Raw genomic sequence first — 19769 nt, forward strand, 5'->3', positions numbered from 1 at the left:
TTATCTTCTGACTACTATTTCTTCTTTCAGGAAAGAGAACTCAGTGAGAGAATTCCTGAGGAAACACTGCATATTGCAGGAAAAGCCATTTCAGAAGAGGACAGGGAAACATTAATTGTAAGCCAAAGGGTAGGAAGAAGCAAGAGACCTAAAAAAGACAGATTATCATGGCCAAAGTTCCAGTCAATTAAAAATAAAAAGATCCTGGGTCACAGAAGATCTCATAGTACATCTGATGCATATGAATCTGCTATGCAGGATATTTCCCCTACAAGCACAGACACAGAGTCACAATTTCAACAAGAGGTCCATATCAAAGGAAAGAAGAGAAGCCATAAGAAACTGAAGTTCCCTAACATTGGATTCAAAATGCACAGATCCAAACCAGAACCACAAGACAAGCAAAAAAAAGAAATAAAAACTACACTGTTATCTGAAAAAGAAAAAATAGACAAAGAAGATATCAGCCTGGAAAATCCTGAAATCCTAACTGTTGAATACACCATATCTCCTGCTTATGAAATTACAACAGGAGAGACACATGAAACCTTAACAAAAGACATCAAAGATATGAAAAATGTCATTATATCTCATGCCAAAAAATGCCCTGAAGTTGAAATAAGCATTAAAACAGACAAGGAACCAACATCAAAATTTACCTTATCTGAAGAGCCAGCTATAAAAACACAGATACCAAAGCCCAGTTTAGAAACAGCTGAACTGAAAGACAGTCCAACTAAACAAACGTTGCCAGGTTCATCAAAATCCCGAAAAAAGAAACAGAAAGGGACAGAAGGAGGAAGTGGTATTAACATACACGTGATGGGTCACACATCACAAGAACCTATAGAACAAAGAGATTTAGAAATAGGTACTGCTAAAGCAGAATTACACACAACATCTGACACACTGGAAAAAGGAAAGAAACAAGCAGGTGACACACAAATACTAACAATTCAAAAACCAAAATTCGGAATTTCAATGTCCAAGAAAAAGGAGTACGAGGCTGAAAACGCCAAACCAGAAAGTGATGTTCCCCATTCAGCACCGGAAAAAACTGCTGATACAAGTTCAGAGAATGGCAAAGATTTGAATGTGAAACCTCAAATGCCTGCTGCACAAACAGAAATATCTACTTGGAAAATACAAATGCCATCACTCAAACCACACAAAGCTGACACAAAATTACAAACTGAAGAAAGTACAGCTGGATTGCTAGAGACTGTAAAAAAGGGACATACAGAAGATGGCATAATCACAAGGGATGAAAAGTTCACAGCAGTGAAGACAGGGGAAAAAGATATAGAGGGAAAAGAAAGCAAATTCAGACTGCCAAAGTTTAAATTACCCACATTTACCTGGGCTAAGGATGGGACAGGACATATTGAGGGTCAGAAAAGTGATAAGGAAGGAACAACGCAATGCACAGAAGAAGACACAAAACCAGACAGGACTATACCAATAGAAGAAGTGAAGATTACGGGAACTGAAACGGAAGTAAGGATCTCCAAACAAAAAATAAATGAAAAAGATCTCAAAAAAAGCACAGTAGAACAGACACCAAGTCAAAAAAACTTGAATGAAAAACCTATTTCATCACATAGTAATTTAGAAGAGATGGAAGAAAGAATATTAATCACAAAACCAGATATTAAAATAAAAACAGGAAAAATCAGTATGGAACCAGGGGATTCAGAACAATCACAAAATATAGAAGTAAGCATAAAAGATCCCAAGGTGGAAATCACCACGCATGCCCCTGAGAACAGTGTAATCCTTGAAGAAGAGCCAATGATAATGGAGAAGGAACAGGGTAAGACCAAGGACGGCAAGTTCAAGATGCCCAAGTTCGGCATGCCTTCCTTCGGCTGGTCCAGCAGCAGAGAGGCCAAGGGCTCTGCCGATGCGGACGTCAGCCTCAAGGAGCCCCAGGTGACGGTGGCCTCGGGAAGCGCCGAAGTCGACGTGACCCTGCCCGGGGCCGAGATCCAAGCGCCCAGCGTGGAGGTGACCGTTGAGACGGCCGCCGGAGCAGACGGAGAGAAAGGCCGATTCAAGATGCCCAGCGTCAAGCTGCCCAAAGTCAAAGCTCCCCACGTGCAGGTCAGCCTGCCAAAGGCCGAGGGCTCGGCGCCCAAGGCCCAGGCCGAAGTCCAGGAAGGGGAAGTCGCCCTGCAGGCGCCCGACGTCGAAGGCGGCCTGGAGGTGGCTGCCGGCAAAGTTGAGGGCGGCGGCGGCGGCATGAAGCTACACATGCCGAAAGTCAAGGTGCCCAGCGTGGTCTTCTCCAAACCCACCGTCAAGGCTCCCAAACTGGACGCAGACGTCAGCCTGCCCAAAGTCGACGCCAGCCTCCCAGAGGCAGACCTCAAGGCCGGGACCGGCGACATCGGCATCACGGCCCCCGACGTCAAGCTGCCCTCCGTCGAAGCCTCCCTCGAACTCCAGGCACCAGAGACAGACCTCAAAGCCGCCTCTGCAGAAGCCTCACTCGACGGGGCCAAGCTGGAAGCCACAGGCCTGAAAGGGAAGCTTAAGATGCCCAAGTTCGACAAGCCCAAATTCGGAGTGTCGCTCCCCAAGGCGGAAGGGCCAGAAGGCGAGGGCAGCCTGCCCACCGTAGAGGTCGACCTCCCCTCTGCCACCGTGACGGCCGCAGGCGAGGGCCCCGCCCTGGGCCTCAAAGCCGACGGGGACGGCTGGAAGCTCGAGAAGCCGTCCCTCAAAATGCCCAAAGCTGACATCAAAGCTCCCAAGGTGGACATCAGCCTCCCATCCGTCGACGTCAGCCTTCCGAAGGCCAGCGTCGACCTGCAGGCCCCCGAGGCGACCCTCAGCCTGGAAGGGGAAGCAAAGACCCCGGAGAAGGAACCGGGCAAGACCAAGGACGGCAAGTTCAAGATGCCCAAGTTCGGCATGCCTTCCTTCGGCTGGTCCAGCAGCAGAGAGGCCAAGGGCTCTGCCGATGCGGACGTCAGCCTCAAGGAGCCCCAGGTGACGGTGGCCTCGGGAAGCGCCGAAGTCGACGTGACCCTGCCCGGGGCCGAGATCCAAGCGCCCGGCGTGGAGGTGACCGTTGAGACGGCCGCCGGAGCAGACGGAGAGAAAGGCCGATTCAAGATGCCCAGCGTCAAGCTGCCCAAAGTCAAAGCTCCCCACGTGCAGGTCAGCCTGCCAAAGGCCGAGGGCTCGGCGCCCAAGGCCCAGGCCGAAGTCCAGGAAGGGGAAGTCGCCCTGCAGGCGCCCGACGTCGAAGGCGGCCTGGAGGTGGCTGCCGGCAAAGTTGAGGGCGGCGGCGGCGGCATGAAGCTACACATGCCGAAAGTCAAGGTGCCCAGCGTGGTCTTCTCCAAACCCACCGTCAAGGCTCCCAAACTGGACGCAGACGTCAGCCTGCCCAAAGTCGACGCCAGCCTCCCAGAGGCAGACCTCAAGGCCGGGACCGGCGACATCGGCATCACGGCCCCCGACGTCAAGCTGCCCTCCGTCGAAGCCTCCCTCGAACTCCAGGCACCAGAGACAGACCTCAAAGCCGCCTCTGCAGAAGCCTCACTCGACGGGGCCAAGCTGGAAGCCACAGGCCTGAAAGGGAAGCTTAAGATGCCCAAGTTCGACAAGCCCAAATTCGGAGTGTCGCTCCCCAAGGCGGAAGGGCCAGAAGGCGAGGGCAGCCTGCCCACCGTAGAGGTCGACCTCCCCTCTGCCACCGTGACGGCCGCAGGCGAGGGCCCCGCCCTGGGCCTCAAAGCCGACGGGGACGGCTGGAAGCTCGAGAAGCCGTCCCTCAAAATGCCCAAAGCTGACATCAAAGCTCCCAAGGTGGACATCAGCCTCCCATCCGTCGACGTCAGCCTTCCGAAGGCCAGCGTCGACCTGCAGGCCCCCGAGGCGACCCTCAGCCTGGAAGGGGAAGCAAAGACCCCGGAGAAGGAACCGGGCAAGACCAAGGACGGCAAGTTCAAGATGCCCAAGTTCGGCATGCCTTCCTTCGGCTGGTCCAGCAGCAGAGAGGCCAAGGGCTCTGCCGCCGCCGATGCGGACGTCAGCCTCAAGGAACCCCAGGTGACGGTGGCCTCGGGAAGCGCCGAAGTCGACGTGACCCTGCCCGGGGCCGAGATCCAAGCGCCCGGCGTGGAGGTGACCGTTGAGACGGCCGCCGGAGCAGACGGAGAGAAAGGCCGATTCAAGATGCCCAGCGTCAAGCTGCCCAAAGTCAAAGCTCCCCACGTGCAGGTCAGCCTGCCAAAGGCCGAGGGCTCGGCGCCCAAGGCCCAGGCCGAAGTCCAGGAAGGGGAAGACGCCCTGCAGGCGCCCGACGTCGAAGGCGGCCTGGAGGTGGCTGCCGGCAAAGTTGAGGGCGGCGGCATGAAGCTACACATGCCGAAAGTCAAGGTGCCCAGCGTGGTCTTCTCCAAACCCACCGTCAAGGCTCCCAAACTGGACGCAGACGTCAGCCTGCCCAAAGTCGACGCCAGCCTCCCAGAGGCCGACCTCAAGGCCGGGACCGGCGACATCGGCATCACGGCCCCCGACGTCAAGCTGCCCTCCGTCGAAGCCTCCCTCGAACTCCAGGCACCAGAGACAGACCTCAAAGCCGCCTCTGCAGAAGCCTCACTCGACGGGGCCAAGCTGGAAGCCACAGGCCTGAAAGGGAAGCTTAAGATGCCCAAGTTCGACAAGCCCAAATTCGGAGTGTCGCTCCCCAAGGCGGAAGGGCCAGAAGGCGAGGGCAGCCTGCCCACCGTAGAGGTCGACCTCCCCTCTGCCACCGTGACGGCCGCAGGCGAGAGCCCCGCCCTGGGCCTCAAAGCCGACGGGGACGGCTGGAAGCTCGAGAAGCCGTCCCTCAAAATGCCCAAAGCTGACATCAAAGCTCCCAAGGTGGACATCAGCCTCCCATCCGTCGACGTCAGCCTTCCGAAGGCCAGCGTCGACCTGCAGGCCCCCGAGGCGACCCTCAGCCTGGAAGGGGAAGCAAAGACCCTGGAGAAAGAACCTGGCAAGACCAAGGACGGCAAGTTCAAGATGCCCAAGTTCGGCATGCCTTCCTTCGGCTGGTCCAGCAGCAGAGAGGCCAAGGGCTCTGCCGCCGCCGATGCGGACATCAGCCTCAAGGAACCCCAGGTGACGGTGGCCTCGGGAAGCGCCGAAGTCGACGTGACCCTGCCCGGGGCCGAGATCCAAGCGCCCGGCGTGGAGGTGACCGTTGAGACGGCTGCCGGAGCAGACGGAGAGAAAGGCCGATTCAAGATGCCCAGCGTCAAGCTGCCCAAAGTCAAAGCTCCCCACATGCAGGTCAGCCTGCCAAAGGCCGAGGGCTCGGCGCCGAAGGCCCAGGCCGAAGTCCAGGAAGGGGAAGTCGCCCTGCAGGCGCCCGACGTCGAAGGCGGCCTGGAGGTGGCTGCCGGCAAAGTTGAGGGCGGCGGCGGCGGCATGAAGCTACACATGCCGAAAGTCAAGGTGCCCAGCGTGGTCTTCTCCAAACCCACCGTCAAGGCTCCCAAACTGGACGCAGACGTCAGCCTGCCCAAAGTCGACGCCAGCCTCCCAGAGGCAGACCTCAAGGCCGGGACCGGCGACATCGGCATCACGGCCCCCGACGTCAAGCTGCCCTCCGTCGAAGCCTCCCTCGAACTCCAGGCACCAGAGACAGACCTCAAAGCCGCCTCTGCAGAAGCCTCACTCGACGGGGCCAAGCTGGAAGCCACAGGCCTGAAAGGGAAGCTTAAGATGCCCAAGTTCGACAAGCCCAAATTCGGAGTGTCGCTCCCCAAGGCGGAAGGGCCAGAAGGCGAGGGCAGCCTGCCCACCGTAGAGGTCGACCTCCCCTCTGCCACCGTGACGGCCGCAGGCGAGGGCCCCGCCCTGGGCCTCAAAGCCGACGGGGACGGCTGGAAGCTCGAGAAGCCGTCCCTCAAAATGCCCAAAGCTGACATCAAAGCTCCCAAGGTGGACATCAGCCTCCCATCCGTCGACGTCAGCCTTCCGAAGGCCAGCGTCGACCTGCAGGCCCCCGAGGCGACCCTCAGCCTGGAAGGGGAAGCAAAGACCCCGGAGAAGGAACCGGGCAAGACCAAGGACGGCAAGTTCAAGATGCCCAAGTTCGGCATGCCTTCCTTCGGCTGGTCCAGCAGCAGAGAGGCCAAGGGCTCTGCCGATGCGGACGTCAGCCTCAAGGAGCCCCAGGTGACGGTGGCCTCGGGAAGCGCCGAAGTCGACGTGACCCTGCCCGGGGCCGAGATCCAAGCGCCCGGCGTGGAGGTGACCGTTGAGACGGCCGCCGGAGCAGACGGAGAGAAAGGCCGATTCAAGATGCCCAGCGTCAAGCTGCCCAAAGTCAAAGCTCCCCACGTGCAGGTCAGCCTGCCAAAGGCCGAGGGCTCGGCGCCCAAGGCCCAGGCCGAAGTCCAGGAAGGGGAAGTCGCCCTGCAGGCGCCCGACGTCGAAGGCGGCCTGGAGGTGGCTGCCGGCAAAGTTGAGGGCGGCGGCGGCGGCATGAAGCTACACATGCCGAAAGTCAAGGTGCCCAGCGTGGTCTTCTCCAAACCCACCGTCAAGGCTCCCAAACTGGACGCAGACGTCAGCCTGCCCAAAGTCGACGCCAGCCTCCCAGAGGCAGACCTCAAGGCCGGGACCGGCGACATCGGCATCACGGCCCCCGACGTCAAGCTGCCCTCCGTCGAAGCCTCCCTCGAACTCCAGGCACCAGAGACAGACCTCAAAGCCGCCTCTGCAGAAGCCTCACTCGACGGGGCCAAGCTGGAAGCCACAGGCCTGAAAGGGAAGCTTAAGATGCCCAAGTTCGACAAGCCCAAATTCGGAGTGTCGCTCCCCAAGGCGGAAGGGCCAGAAGGCGAGGGCAGCCTGCCCACCGTAGAGGTCGACCTCCCCTCTGCCACCGTGACGGCCGCAGGCGAGGGCCCCGCCCTGGGCCTCAAAGCCGACGGGGACGGCTGGAAGCTCGAGAAGCCGTCCCTCAAAATGCCCAAAGCTGACATCAAAGCTCCCAAGGTGGACATCAGCCTCCCATCCGTCGACGTCAGCCTTCCGAAGGCCAGCGTCGACCTGCAGGCCCCCGAGGCGACCCTCAGCCTGGAAGGGGAAGCAAAGACCCCGGAGAAGGAACCGGGCAAGACCAAGGACGGCAAGTTCAAGATGCCCAAGTTCGGCATGCCTTCCTTCGGCTGGTCCAGCAGCAGAGAGGCCAAGGGCTCTGCCGCCGCCGATGCGGACTTCAGCCTCAAGGAACCCCAGGTGACGGTGGCCTCGGGAAGCGCCGAAGTCGACGTGACCCTGCCCGGGGCCGAGATCCAAGCGCCCGGCGTGGAGGTGACCGTTGAGACGGCCGCCGGAGCAGACGGAGAGAAAGGCCGATTCAAGATGCCCAGCGTCAAGCTGCCCAAAGTCAAAGCTCCCCACGTGCAGGTCAGCCTGCCAAAGGCCGAGGGCTCGGCGCCCAAGGCCCAGGCCGAAGTCCAGGAAGGGGAAGTCGCCCTGCAGGCGCCCGACGTCGAAGGCGGCCTGGAGGTGGCTGCCGGCAAAGTTGAGGGCGGCGGCGGCGGCATGAAGCTACACATGCCGAAAGTCAAGGTGCCCAGCGTGGTCTTCTCCAAACCCACCGTCAAGGCTCCCAAACTGGACGCAGACGTCAGCCTGCCCAAAGTCGACGCCAGCCTCCCAGAGGCAGACCTCAAGGCCGGGACCGGCGACATCGGCATCACGGCCCCCGACGTCAAGCTGCCCTCCGTCGAAGCCTCCCTCGAACTCCAGGCACCAGAGACAGACCTCAAAGCCGCCTCTGCAGAAGCCTCACTCGACGGGGCCAAGCTGGAAGCCACAGGCCTGAAAGGGAAGCTTAAGATGCCCAAGTTCGACAAGCCCAAATTCGGAGTGTCGCTCCCCAAGGCGGAAGGGCCAGAAGGCGAGGGCAGCCTGCCCACCGTAGAGGTCGACCTCCCCTCTGCCACCGTGACGGCCGCAGGCGAGGGCCCCGCCCTGGGCCTCAAAGCCGACGGGGACGGCTGGAAGCTCGAGAAGCCGTCCCTCAAAATGCCCAAAGCTGACATCAAAGCTCCCAAGGTGGACATCAGCCTCCCATCCGTCGACGTCAGCCTTCCGAAGGCCAGCGTCGACCTGCAGGCCCCCGAGGCGACCCTCAGCCTGGAAGGGGAAGCAAAGACCCCGGAGAAGGAACCGGGCAAGACCAAGGACGGCAAGTTCAAGATGCCCAAGTTCGGCATGCCTTCCTTCGGCTGGTCCAGCAGCAGAGAGGCCAAGGGCTCTGCCGATGCGGACGTCAGCCTCAAGGAGCCCCAGGTGACGGTGGCCTCGGGAAGCGCCGAAGTCGACGTGACCCTGCCCGGGGCCGAGATCCAAGCGCCCGGCGTGGAGGTGACCGTTGAGACGGCCGCCGGAGCAGACGGAGAGAAAGGCCGATTCAAGATGCCCAGCGTCAAGCTGCCCAAAGTCAAAGCTCCCCACGTGCAGGTCAGCCTGCCAAAGGCCGAGGGCTCGGCGCCCAAGGCCCAGGCCGAAGTCCAGGAAGGGGAAGTCGCCCTGCAGGCGCCCGACGTCGAAGGCGGCCTGGAGGTGGCTGCCGGCAAAGTTGAGGGCGGCGGCGGCGGCATGAAGCTACACATGCCGAAAGTCAAGGTGCCCAGCGTGGTCTTCTCCAAACCCACCGTCAAGGCTCCCAAACTGGACGCAGACGTCAGCCTGCCCAAAGTCGACGCCAGCCTCCCAGAGGCAGACCTCAAGGCCGGGACCGGCGACATCGGCATCACGGCCCCCGACGTCAAGCTGCCCTCCGTCGAAGCCTCCCTCGAACTCCAGGCACCAGAGACAGACCTCAAAGCCGCCTCTGCAGAAGCCTCACTCGACGGGGCCAAGCTGGAAGCCACAGGCCTGAAAGGGAAGCTTAAGATGCCCAAGTTCGACAAGCCCAAATTCGGAGTGTCGCTCCCCAAGGCGGAAGGGCCAGAAGGCGAGGGCAGCCTGCCCACCGTAGAGGTCGACCTCCCCTCTGCCACCGTGACGGCCGCAGGCGAGGGCCCCGCCCTGGGCCTCAAAGCCGACGGGGACGGCTGGAAGCTCGAGAAGCCGTCCCTCAAAATGCCCAAAGCTGACATCAAAGCTCCCAAGGTGGACATCAGCCTCCCATCCGTCGACGTCAGCCTTCCGAAGGCCAGCGTCGACCTGCAGGCCCCCGAGGCGACCCTCAGCCTGGAAGGGGAAGCAAAGACCCCGGAGAAGGAACCGGGCAAGACCAAGGACGGCAAGTTCAAGATGCCCAAGTTCGGCATGCCTTCCTTCGGCTGGTCCAGCAGCAGAGAGGCCAAGGGCTCTGCCGATGCGGACGTCAGCCTCAAGGAGCCCCAGGTGACGGTGGCCTCGGGAAGCGCCGAAGTCGACGTGACCCTGCCCGGGGCCGAGATCCAAGCGCCCGGCGTGGAGGTGACCGTTGAGACGGCCGCCGGAGCAGACGGAGAGAAAGGCCGATTCAAGATGCCCAGCGTCAAGCTGCCCAAAGTCAAAGCTCCCCACGTGCAGGTCAGCCTGCCAAAGGCCGAGGGCTCGGCGCCGAAGGCCCAGGCCGAAGTCCAGGAAGGGGAAGTCGCCCTGCAGGCGCCCGACGTCGAAGGCGGCCTGGAGGTGGCTGCCGGCAAAGTTGAGGGCGGCGGCGGCGGCATGAAGCTACACATGCCGAAAGTCAAGGTGCCCAGCGTGGTCTTCTCCAAACCCACCGTCAAGGCTCCCAAACTGGACGCAGACGTCAGCCTGCCCAAAGTCGACGCCAGCCTCCCAGAGGCAGACCTCAAGGCCGGGACCGGCGACATCGGCATCACGGCCCCCGACGTCAAGCTGCCCTCCGTCGAAGCCTCCCTCGAACTCCAGGCACCAGAGACAGACCTCAAAGCCGCCTCTGCAGAAGCCTCATTCGACGGGGCCAAGCTGGAAGCCACAGGCCTGAAAGGGAAGCTTAAGATGCCCAAGTTCGACAAGCCCAAATTCGGAGTGTCGCTCCCCAAGGCGGAAGGGCCAGAAGGCGAGGGCAGCCTGCCCACCGTAGAGGTCGACCTCCCCTCTGCCACCGTGACGGCCGCAGGCGAGGGCCCCGCCCTGGGCCTCAAAGCCGACGGGGACGGCTGGAAGCTCGAGAAGCCGTCCCTCAAAATGCCCAAAGCTGACATCAAAGCTCCCAAGGTGGACATCAGCCTCCCATCCGTCGACGTCAGCCTTCCGAAGGCCAGCGTCGACCTGCAGGCCCCCGAGGCGACCCTCAGCCTGGAAGGGGAAGCAAAGACCCCGGAGAAGGAACCGGGCAAGACCAAGGACGGCAAGTTCAAGATGCCCAAGTTCGGCATGCCTTCCTTCGGCTGGTCCAGCAGCAGAGAGGCCAAGGGCTCTGCCGCCGCCGATGCGGACGTCAGCCTCAAGGAACCCCAGGTGACGGTGGCCTCGGGAAGCGCCGAAGTCGACGTGACCCTGCCCGGGGCCGAGATCCAAGCGCCCGGCGTGGAGGTGACCGTTGAGACGGCCGCCGGAGCAGACGGTGAGAAAGGCCGATTCAAGATGCCCAGCGTCAAGCTGCCCAAAGTCAAAGCTCCCCACGTGCAGGTCAGCCTGCCAAAGGCCGAGGGCTCGGCGCCCAAGGCCCAGGCCGAAGTCCAGGAAGGGGAAGTCGCCCTGCAGGCGCCCGACGTCGAAGGCGGCCTGGAGGTGGCTGCCGGCAAAGTTGAGGGCGGCGGCATGAAGCTACACATGCCGAAAGTCAAGGTGCCCAGCGTGGTCTTCTCCAAACCCACCGTCAAGGCTCCCAAACTGGACGCAGACGTCAGCCTGCCCAAAGTCGACGCCAGCCTCCCAGAGGCAGACCTCAAGGCCGGGACCGGCGACATCGGCATCACGGCCCCCGACGTCAAGCTGCCCTCCGTCGAAGCCTCCCTCGAACTCCAGGCACCAGAGACAGACCTCAAAGCCGCCTCTGCAGAAGCCTCACTCGACGGGGCCAAGCTGGAAGCCACAGGCCTGAAAGGGAAGCTTAAGATGCCCAAGTTCGACAAGCCCAAATTCGGAGTGTCGCTCCCCAAGGCGGAAGGGCCAGAAGGCGAGGGCAGCCTGCCCACCGTAGAGGTCGACCTCCCCTCTGCCACCGTGACGGCCGCAGGCGAGGGCCCCGCCCTGGGCCTCAAAGCCGACGGGGACGGCTGGAAGCTCGAGAAGCCGTCCCTCAAAATGCCCAAAGCTGACATCAAAGCTCCCAAGGTGGACATCAGCCTCCCATCCGTCGACGTCAGCCTTCCGAAGGCCAGCGTCGACCTGCAGGCCCCCGAGGCGACCCTCAGCCTGGAAGGGGAAGCAAAGACCCCGGAGAAGGAACCGGGCAAGACCAAGGACGGCAAGTTCAAGATGCCCAAGTTCGGCATGCCTTCCTTCGGCTGGTCCAGCAGCAGAGAGGCCAAGGGCTCTGCCGATGCGGACGTCAGCCTCAAGGAGCCCCAGGTGACGGTGGCCTCGGGAAGCGCCGAAGTCGACGTGACCCTGCCCGGGGCCGAGATCCAAGCGCCCGGCGTGGAGGTGACCGTTGAGACGGCCGCCGGAGCAGACGGAGAGAAAGGCCGATTCAAGATGCCCAGCGTCAAGCTGCCCAAAGTCAAAGCTCCCCACGTGCAGGTCAGCCTGCCAAAGGCCGAGGGCTCGGCGCCCAAGGCCCAGGCCGAAGTCCAGGAAGGGGAAGTCGCCCTGCAGGCGCCCGACGTCGAAGGCGGCCTGGAGGTGGCTGCCGGCAAAGTTGAGGGCGGCGGCATGAAGCTACACATGCCGAAAGTCAAGGTGCCCAGCGTGGTCTTCTCCAAACCCACCGTCAAGGCTCCCAAACTGGACGCAGACGTCAGCCTGCCCAAAGTCGACGCCAGCCTCCCAGAGGCAGACCTCAAGGCCGGGACCGGCGACATCGGCATCACGGCCCCCGACGTCAAGCTGCCCTCCGTCGAAGCCTCCCTCGAACTCCAGGCACCAGAGACAGACCTCAAAGCCGCCTCTGCAGAAGCCTCACTCGACGGGGCCAAGCTGGAAGCCACAGGCCTGAAAGGGAAGCTTAAGATGCCCAAGTTCGACAAGCCCAAATTCGGAGTGTCGCTCCCCAAGGCGGAAGGGCCAGAAGGCGAGGGCAGCCTGCCCACCGTAGAGGTCGACCTCCCCTCTGCCACCGTGACGGCCACAGGCGAGGGCCCCGCCCTGGGCCTCAAAGCCGACGGGGACGGCTGGAAGCTCGAGAAGCCGTCCCTCAAAATGCCCAAAGCTGACATCAAAGCTCCCAAGGTGGACATCAGCCTCCCATCCGTCGACGTCAGCCTTCCGAAGGCCAGCGTCGACCTGCAGGCCCCCGAGGCGACCCTCAGCCTGGAAGGGGAAGCAAAGACCCCGGAGAAGGAACCGGGCAAGACCAAGGACGGCAAGTTCAAGATGCCCAAGTTCGGCATGCCTTCCTTCGGCTGGTCCAGCAGCAGAGAGGCCAAGGGCTCTGCCGATGCGGACGTCAGCCTCAAGGAGCCCCAGGTGACGGTGGCCTCGGGAAGCGCCGAAGTCGACGTGACCCTGCCCGGGGCCGAGATCCATTCACCTGCTTTTGAATTTGCGGCACATTCATCCACTGAAAAAGGTTGTGATATAGCTAAAGGTAATGTATCTTACTTTAGAATGCCTAAGGTTTCCTTTTCTCAAACTTCTAAGCCAGATTTACCTGATTTTTCATTGTCAGAAACACACTGCTATCTTGTAACGGAGGAAACTCCTTCCATTCTTTCAGGCAGTGTTATCCCTGATACTAAAGGAGATCATATCTCTAAAAGTATGGAATTCAGAATTCCTAGCTTGGGTTTCTCCAAAAGTGCCTTTGGTTCCTCTAAAATTGCACAGGATTCCCCATTGTCTAACGTGGATATTACTCTTACTAAATATCAAATTAATCTAGAAGAATCTGAATCAAAAATATTGTCTCTTTCTGATGCGAATCTTTCCATAACAGATGCTGCAATTTTAAAGCATCATGATTCTTTGGACCAAGATAATCTGAAGCTGGAAGGGAAAACATCCATTTCTGAAACATGTCTCAGTGACTCAGAGGTTACAGTTAAAATCCCTAAATTCCGAAAACCAAAATTTGGCTTTTCTTGGTCTAAGGGAAAACAATCAGAAAGTGATGTTGTTTGCCAATTGGAGAGGGAAGTTTACAAGGGAAAGGTAACATCTGATATGACTTATAAACCAACTCAAATCTCTGATGCCAAATTTGATGTAACGATTCAGAAGCCTTCAACTGAAGTTTTTTCAGATGCATCAAAGTTGGATGTTAGTCTCCCATCAATGGAAGTTGTGATGCCAAAATTAGAATTGGGAAGCTGTGACCCAGAGTGCAAGGCAGAACAGGAAGTAGTCTCAGGAGAGATGCATACTGAGGAGAAGGAAAACAAATTTAAAACATCAAAATTCAAATTACCTTCATTAAGTTGGTCACCAAAGAAAGCAGCTATTGCTCTGCCTGAAGCTGAAGTACATATTGAAGAACCCACTGTGTCTAGTTTATCTGAATACAGAGAAGCAGAATTAACAAGTGCTGAAAAAACATCAAGTGAAATTCCTCTGGGTGATGTAGAAATAAAAATTGAAGGTCCTGAAGGGAAAACAAAAATGTCTAAATTCCAAATGCCAAAGTTTGGAATTACACATTTTAAAGGGAAAGGGTCAGAAAAGGAGGTCAGACAATCCAAATCAGAAGTCAAGTTTCCCCAGCTAAAAGCAATGGTAGATATAGCTGACATTGCTGTTGAGGCACCAAATTTGGAGGTGGAATGTGGTGCAAGAACAGAAACTGACAGCTCTAAAGTCAAAATGACCAAAGCTGATGAAATAGCACCAGAGCCCGATGTACACATCCCATCAGATGATATTTCTATTCTAAAACCAGACAGTGATATTCAGGATTCAGATGCCTCACTAAAAATCAAAGGGGAAACAAAGCAAGATGGAGATGGAGAAGAGAAAGAAGGACATTTCAAAATGCCAAAATTCAAACTTCCATCCTTCAGTTGGTCACCAAAGAAGGAATCAAGTGTTAAACCAGATTCTGGAGCAACTTTAGAAGATCATAAACTTGCCATAATGTCAAGCACAGCAGATGTAGAAGTGAAAGGAGCTGCAACTGATGATAAAGGTACCAGGCCATCCCTTGATCTGGAAGTATCTGCAGGAAAAGTTGAACAAAAAAGTCCAATAAAAAAAACTCAGTTTGCCATGCCTAAAATTTCTCTCTCCAAGATCAAGGTTCCCAAATCTCAGAGTTATTCACCAAAAGTTGAAGCTGATGCTACTACTCCTAAAACAGAAAAAGAGAGTGGTGATTCAATACAGATACCTGATATAGAAAGAAGTCATTCTGTAAGGACAGAGGAAGGGGCACAAATAAGCATAAAACTTGCTGATGTTAAGATCCCCAGTCTGGAGTTTTCCAAAATAGAAACTGGAGCCCCTCAAAATGAAATGGGAGTCAGCTCAGCACAGATTGATGCTTCTCAGCCTCCCTCAGAGGCAAGTTTTCAACAGGCTGTTGTCCTAAAATCAAGTTCTACCGATGAAGATACCATTCAAAAAACAGGTATGAAGTTCCCCAAAGGAGAAGCTGTGGGTGAATTGAGAAGCCCTGAAATAGTAACAGAAAGCTCATTAGTTGTGGATGGAAAAAAGAATAAATTGGAAGGTCCTGAAGGAAAGATTAAAATGCCCAAATTCCAGAAGCCAAAGTTTGGAATCTCCCTAACAAAAGGGAAAGGCCCAGAGACAGAGATCAGGTCTCCAAAACCAGAAGCTGAGTTTCCCCAGCTGAAAATGACAAATGAAGTTGCCAATATTACTGTGGGAGTTCCAGCACCAGAACTCACATCTGATGTGTCAGATTCTGGAGTAGGTACTTGCAAGATAAAAGCACCCCAGTTTCTGACAGCTGGCATTGAAGCTTCAGAGGTAGATGTAAGCTCCCAATCAGTGTCTAAACCAGTGACAGAGGGAGTTATTGAGAGCCTTGAGGAGAAAGAAATTGTATTAAAAGAAGAACATGAAATAAAAGCTGAAGAATTTCAGACTGAAGAACATCAGGGATGGTTTAAAATGCCAAAATTCAGAATACCTGCATTTGGCAGGACATCCTCAAAGGAAAAAAAAAGTGATGTTGATATTGAAAGAAGTACAGTAAAAGCTCAGCTAGGCATTCCTTCTGCCAAAGTTCAAACTGAAACAAGTATTCCTGAGAAAACCTTACCACGTACAGTTGCTGAAATTACTATTGAAAAACAAGAGATTCCAAAATCAGATTCTGTGAAGAGTTCCAATGTTAGCTCATCAGTGGTGAAAAGTGGTATTTCTGTATCCACAGAAAGAACAGATATAGTGAATATTGCAAAGCCTGAAACTTATGCAGAAGTAGTTAAGCATGATGCTGAAGGACAAAAAAAGCATACTTCAGAATTCACAGTGTCTTCAGCAGAATTGTCTAAATCATACCTAAGTGCCTCAGAAATTCACAAAGACGACAGTTTAACAAATAGGTTTCCTCTGTGTACTCTGACTCTTCAAGAGCATAAAGTCAAATCACAGTATACAGAAGTCCCAAAGATAGAATGTTCTACTAAGTCAGAGACTTCAGGAGTAAGACGTAAACTGTCATCAGGTGAAATTACTCTGGATGCCACAGAGGAGAAAATAGATTCTAGTCTTCCAAAAGGAAAGCTGGATATTCAAAATCAAGAGGCAGTAATTAGAAAAGGAAAGGTAAAGGGTGAGATGAAAATTATAGCAGAAGACAGTGAAGGAAGCCAGTTAAAAATGCCTGCGAGTGAATGGTCTACAATGAAAGGATCAGAAGATGGTGGTTTTGTTACAGCTAAGATGGAAGTTGTAAAGGTAGAAGTTTCAGGAGTGAAGATGGATGTTAAAATGGCTAGAGTAGATCCTGAAAAGAAATTTCAAGTGAAAAGTGTTGAAAGGGACAAGTCTGCAAGTGTGAAAGTGCAAGTTGAAGATAAAGCAGAAAGAAGTAAAATTAAAACATACAAGTTTAAGATTCCAACGTTTGGGGTGTTGCATTCAGAAGTGAAGGATTTAGAAGATGATACAAATTTGCAAAATTTAGAAGCTGATTCAGTATCTAAGACTCAAATAGGCACAGCAGAAACGCAGTTTCAAAAGTTAGAAGGATCCATCAGCCTGAGAAGTCCATCCCTAGATCACATGGAAGCATCTGCCAGAATAACAGCGGAAACACTGGACAAATCACAAGATGGCCCAGATGTAAACATAAATATTCCCAAACTAAAAATACCAAAATTCACTTTCAAAGCCCTCCCAACTGAAGCTGATATTTCAGTGTCAAAAGTGGTAACAGATCCAAAGGGATCTAGTGCTGACATTGAAGTAGTAAAACTGCAAGCAACCTCTGCTATCCCTGAAGAAACACTAGAGGTTCTGGAGGGTGGTATTCAGAAAGCAAAAAGCAAAATTCTAACATTGACTGAACCTGACATCAAAACAGCACAGGTGACTACAAATGCAAGGCAAGACATTCACTGGTCATATGTAGAGGGCCAAGAAATAAGTGAGAAAGTAGAACCTGAACATGTTGCTATTGAGAGGTGTGAAATTTACACTACTGAAATATTGAAAGAATCAGAGGTTCTCTCATCAGAAGTCAAAACTGCTACTTTGGGGTTCTCATTGATCAAGGCAAAATTGCCTGAGTCACATAGCAACTTAGAAGTGCTAGTCCAGCAGCCATCTCCAACAGAAGATTTAACAGTGAGCAAGCCTATATGTGCTGATGAAAACTTTGGAGTAGCAGCACAGACTGGCAGTGCTGAGCCTAAACTATCTGACAAACCACACACTGAGGCTAAAGAATTTAGTGGAGAAGTAAGCTTGCCAAAGTTAAAGGAATTTGATGTTGAAGTAAAGCTTTCCAGTAAAGTTGAAGAGAGTCTTCCTAAGGTACCAGAGGGAGTAACTGCATCTCCTTTCTCTAAAGGTGAGGATGTAGCTGAAGCACTAGAAGATGAAGAAAAAGACATAACTGATGAAAAAGAAAAGACTGATAGTAAAAGATCTCCTGGAAGATTCAAATTTTGGCTTCCAAGTATTGGCTTCTCATCTTCTAGTGATGAAACAAGCGTAAATTCAAAAACAGAAGTGAAAAAATCAGTTCCAGAAAATGTGAAACCTGCTGACATGCCAGATAATGATTCTTCTAAGCCAGCTGAAAAAACTGGGTGGTTTAGGTTTCCCAAGCTTGGTTTCTCATCTCCTACCAAAAAAGCCAAGACTGCTGACAGGGAAGAGGTGGATCACAAAGAAGGAAGAATCTCAGATGAAGATAGCCCATCAGATAAACCTGATGTATTTTTTGATGCTCAAGAAAGCTTATCACCTAAAGAAATAACAGAGAGCAAAAGCATTGAAACTGATGGGGCTTCATCTAGCATTCCAGTTTCTCGAACTATCGTGACATCTTCAGCAAGAACTGAACTAATCTTGTTGGAGGAAGAAAAAGATAGTCAATCTAATATTCCTGGATTACCAGCCAAATGAACGTTGTCTTTTCTCATCCCTCAATGAAAATAAATAACCTAGATGTACAGAAAAGAATGTTTTATTAGTTTTCTAGTAACTGAAAATTACACAAAACTCAAAGCTGATATTCATGAAAGCAGCTGAACAGAATGTAACACATTTAAATTTTCAAGTACCTGGATGTGCTACATAGTGCACTAATAAAAATACCAATTTCTTCAAATCTATCCTGGAGGCAACAATTACTATAACTACAGAGGAGCCTGTAGTTCAACAAATTCTGAAAAGGCATCTGAACCGTGAAAGTAAACCACTGGAAGCCTTGATGATAGCAAAAAGTCTTGTCAAATAGGCTTCTGAGAAACATACTGATTATGTTTATACATTATTTCCAGAATGGAGTATAGCCTAGCACTACGAGAACTATACTTAACCTTTTTAGATTTTGGACCTTTCTGACCTATTTTTGTTTGGTTGGGTTGTTTTGGTTTTTGTTTGGTTTTTGTTTGGTTGTTTGGTTGTTTGTTTTTACAATATTTTTCTTCATTTCAGCTGAGGTAATATGTATATTCCACGAGCATTTTAAAATGCAAAATAAACCCTATATACTAGTAATGCTTTACCTCTTCCTCTCTTTACATCTTTTTATTGTTGTGGTGGGCCATATTTAGCCTTAAAAGAATTTTTAAAAACCCAAGAGAATAAATTTAAGACCAAAAACCATGTAACTAATTCATGTTTTTAAGATATAAAAATAAAATGTGCTGATGAATGATTGTTAAATGTGGGTAAATTAATTTCAATGTATATATTTACTGGATAGTTAAATGCACAGAATGATTTGCCACACTGGAGGGATGGTTTCAAATTTTTTCTGGGAAAGGAGATGTACATAATTATTTGCTTCTTTGTTTATATTAATGCCTCTCTCAAGAGCATAACGAAAACCAGAGTACATATGTGACAGCCTTCACATGTATCATTAAAACATTGCCTGTATTCTTAATTCACAATAAACTCACCATATGAATAATAACTAGAGTATCATGAGTTACTGACAGTGCTGTTGGCACTTTCTGATTCTGAAAATCCCAACTTAAACTTGCAGAAGCTTTGAGTAGACTCCATTATCTGCTGAAGTGTCTGATTAATGACAGCCCGGTTACTACATATGGTGGCAACAGAGACTTTTCACTCATTACAATCCCAAGGTTTACAGATGTGTGTGTGCAGACATGTTTCATTATATTAGTTTTACCATCCTGTATTTTCTTTCTCCATACTCAGCGCAGGGAAAGCAGACACAGCAAAACATTTAGAAACTGGGCTTTAAAGAAAGTGTACTTGGTTGTTTAACCAGCTGTAGCTTGAGATGTGTTACAATTCTAAATCTTTGTGGTAGACATAAAAATACTCTAAAGAGAACTGCTGGCAGTTATTCTAAAGAGGACTCCAGTTATCTCACACACAAGTGTTAGGCATGCATCATAGCATTTCCCTGAAGTTCCCCTAAGTATAAAAGTTATTGTTCATCAAATCCAAAATCACCACATCAGACAGCAACGGCATATACCAAAACTGAGGAAAACATTGTGATCAAGGCAGAAAGATTGAGTCCTGGAAAAGGCAATGTACATAGTAAAGGACATCTCATTCTAACACCAGCTCACATCTGCTTGCAAGGAAGCCTTCACATAAAACATTTCTCAAGTAGCGCACATTTACTTAGGCCTATGAATCTGCCTAGGCAGAACTGAATGTAGGAGGCTGTTGCAAAGGTGACAGAACCAAGTCAATTAAAACTAAGCTCTGATACAGCAATGATCACAGAGATTGTTGTGGTCACTATGATGTTTTAAAGGGATAACTGATTTCATTTGGAGAAGAGAAATAGAGAAAGGCTCAAATAAAATCTTCCTCTGTGCAGGTTACTGTCAGCTTTAGGAAAGGCACAGGTTAGTAAAAAAGCAACCAGGTTAACAAGGGGCTGACAGCAGGAAAAGCTAAGAGCAGAGCTCAAAATCAGGGAAGGAGCACAGACACAAACCTGCAAAACACAGACATTTTGTCAACAGGCTCATTCTGCCCCCATCCAGAGATGATTAGGTTATTCTTTTAACTGTAGTAGGTTTCCTTGACTACCAGTACTCATTTTT

At 52.9% G+C, this 19769-nt stretch overlaps 1 protein-coding gene across 1 annotated transcript in view; it reads left to right on the forward strand.

Moving 5' to 3' along the window:
* Positions 1-18115, forward strand: part of AHNAK2 (AHNAK nucleoprotein 2) — a 69628-nt gene extending 51513 nt beyond the window's left edge. Inside the window, exon 10 of the mRNA XM_009903811.2 lies at positions 31-18115. Coding sequence (XP_009902113.2) covers positions 31-17631 — 17601 coding nt within the window. The 3' untranslated portion in view covers positions 17632-18115. The remainder of the gene's footprint in view (positions 1-30) is intronic.
* The last annotated feature ends 1654 nt before the right edge of the window (positions 18116-19769 follow it).

The sequence above is a fragment of the Dryobates pubescens genome, chromosome 5 (assembly GCF_014839835.1).
Source record: "Dryobates pubescens isolate bDryPub1 chromosome 5, bDryPub1.pri, whole genome shotgun sequence".
NCBI lineage: Eukaryota > Metazoa > Chordata > Aves > Piciformes > Picidae > Dryobates > Dryobates pubescens.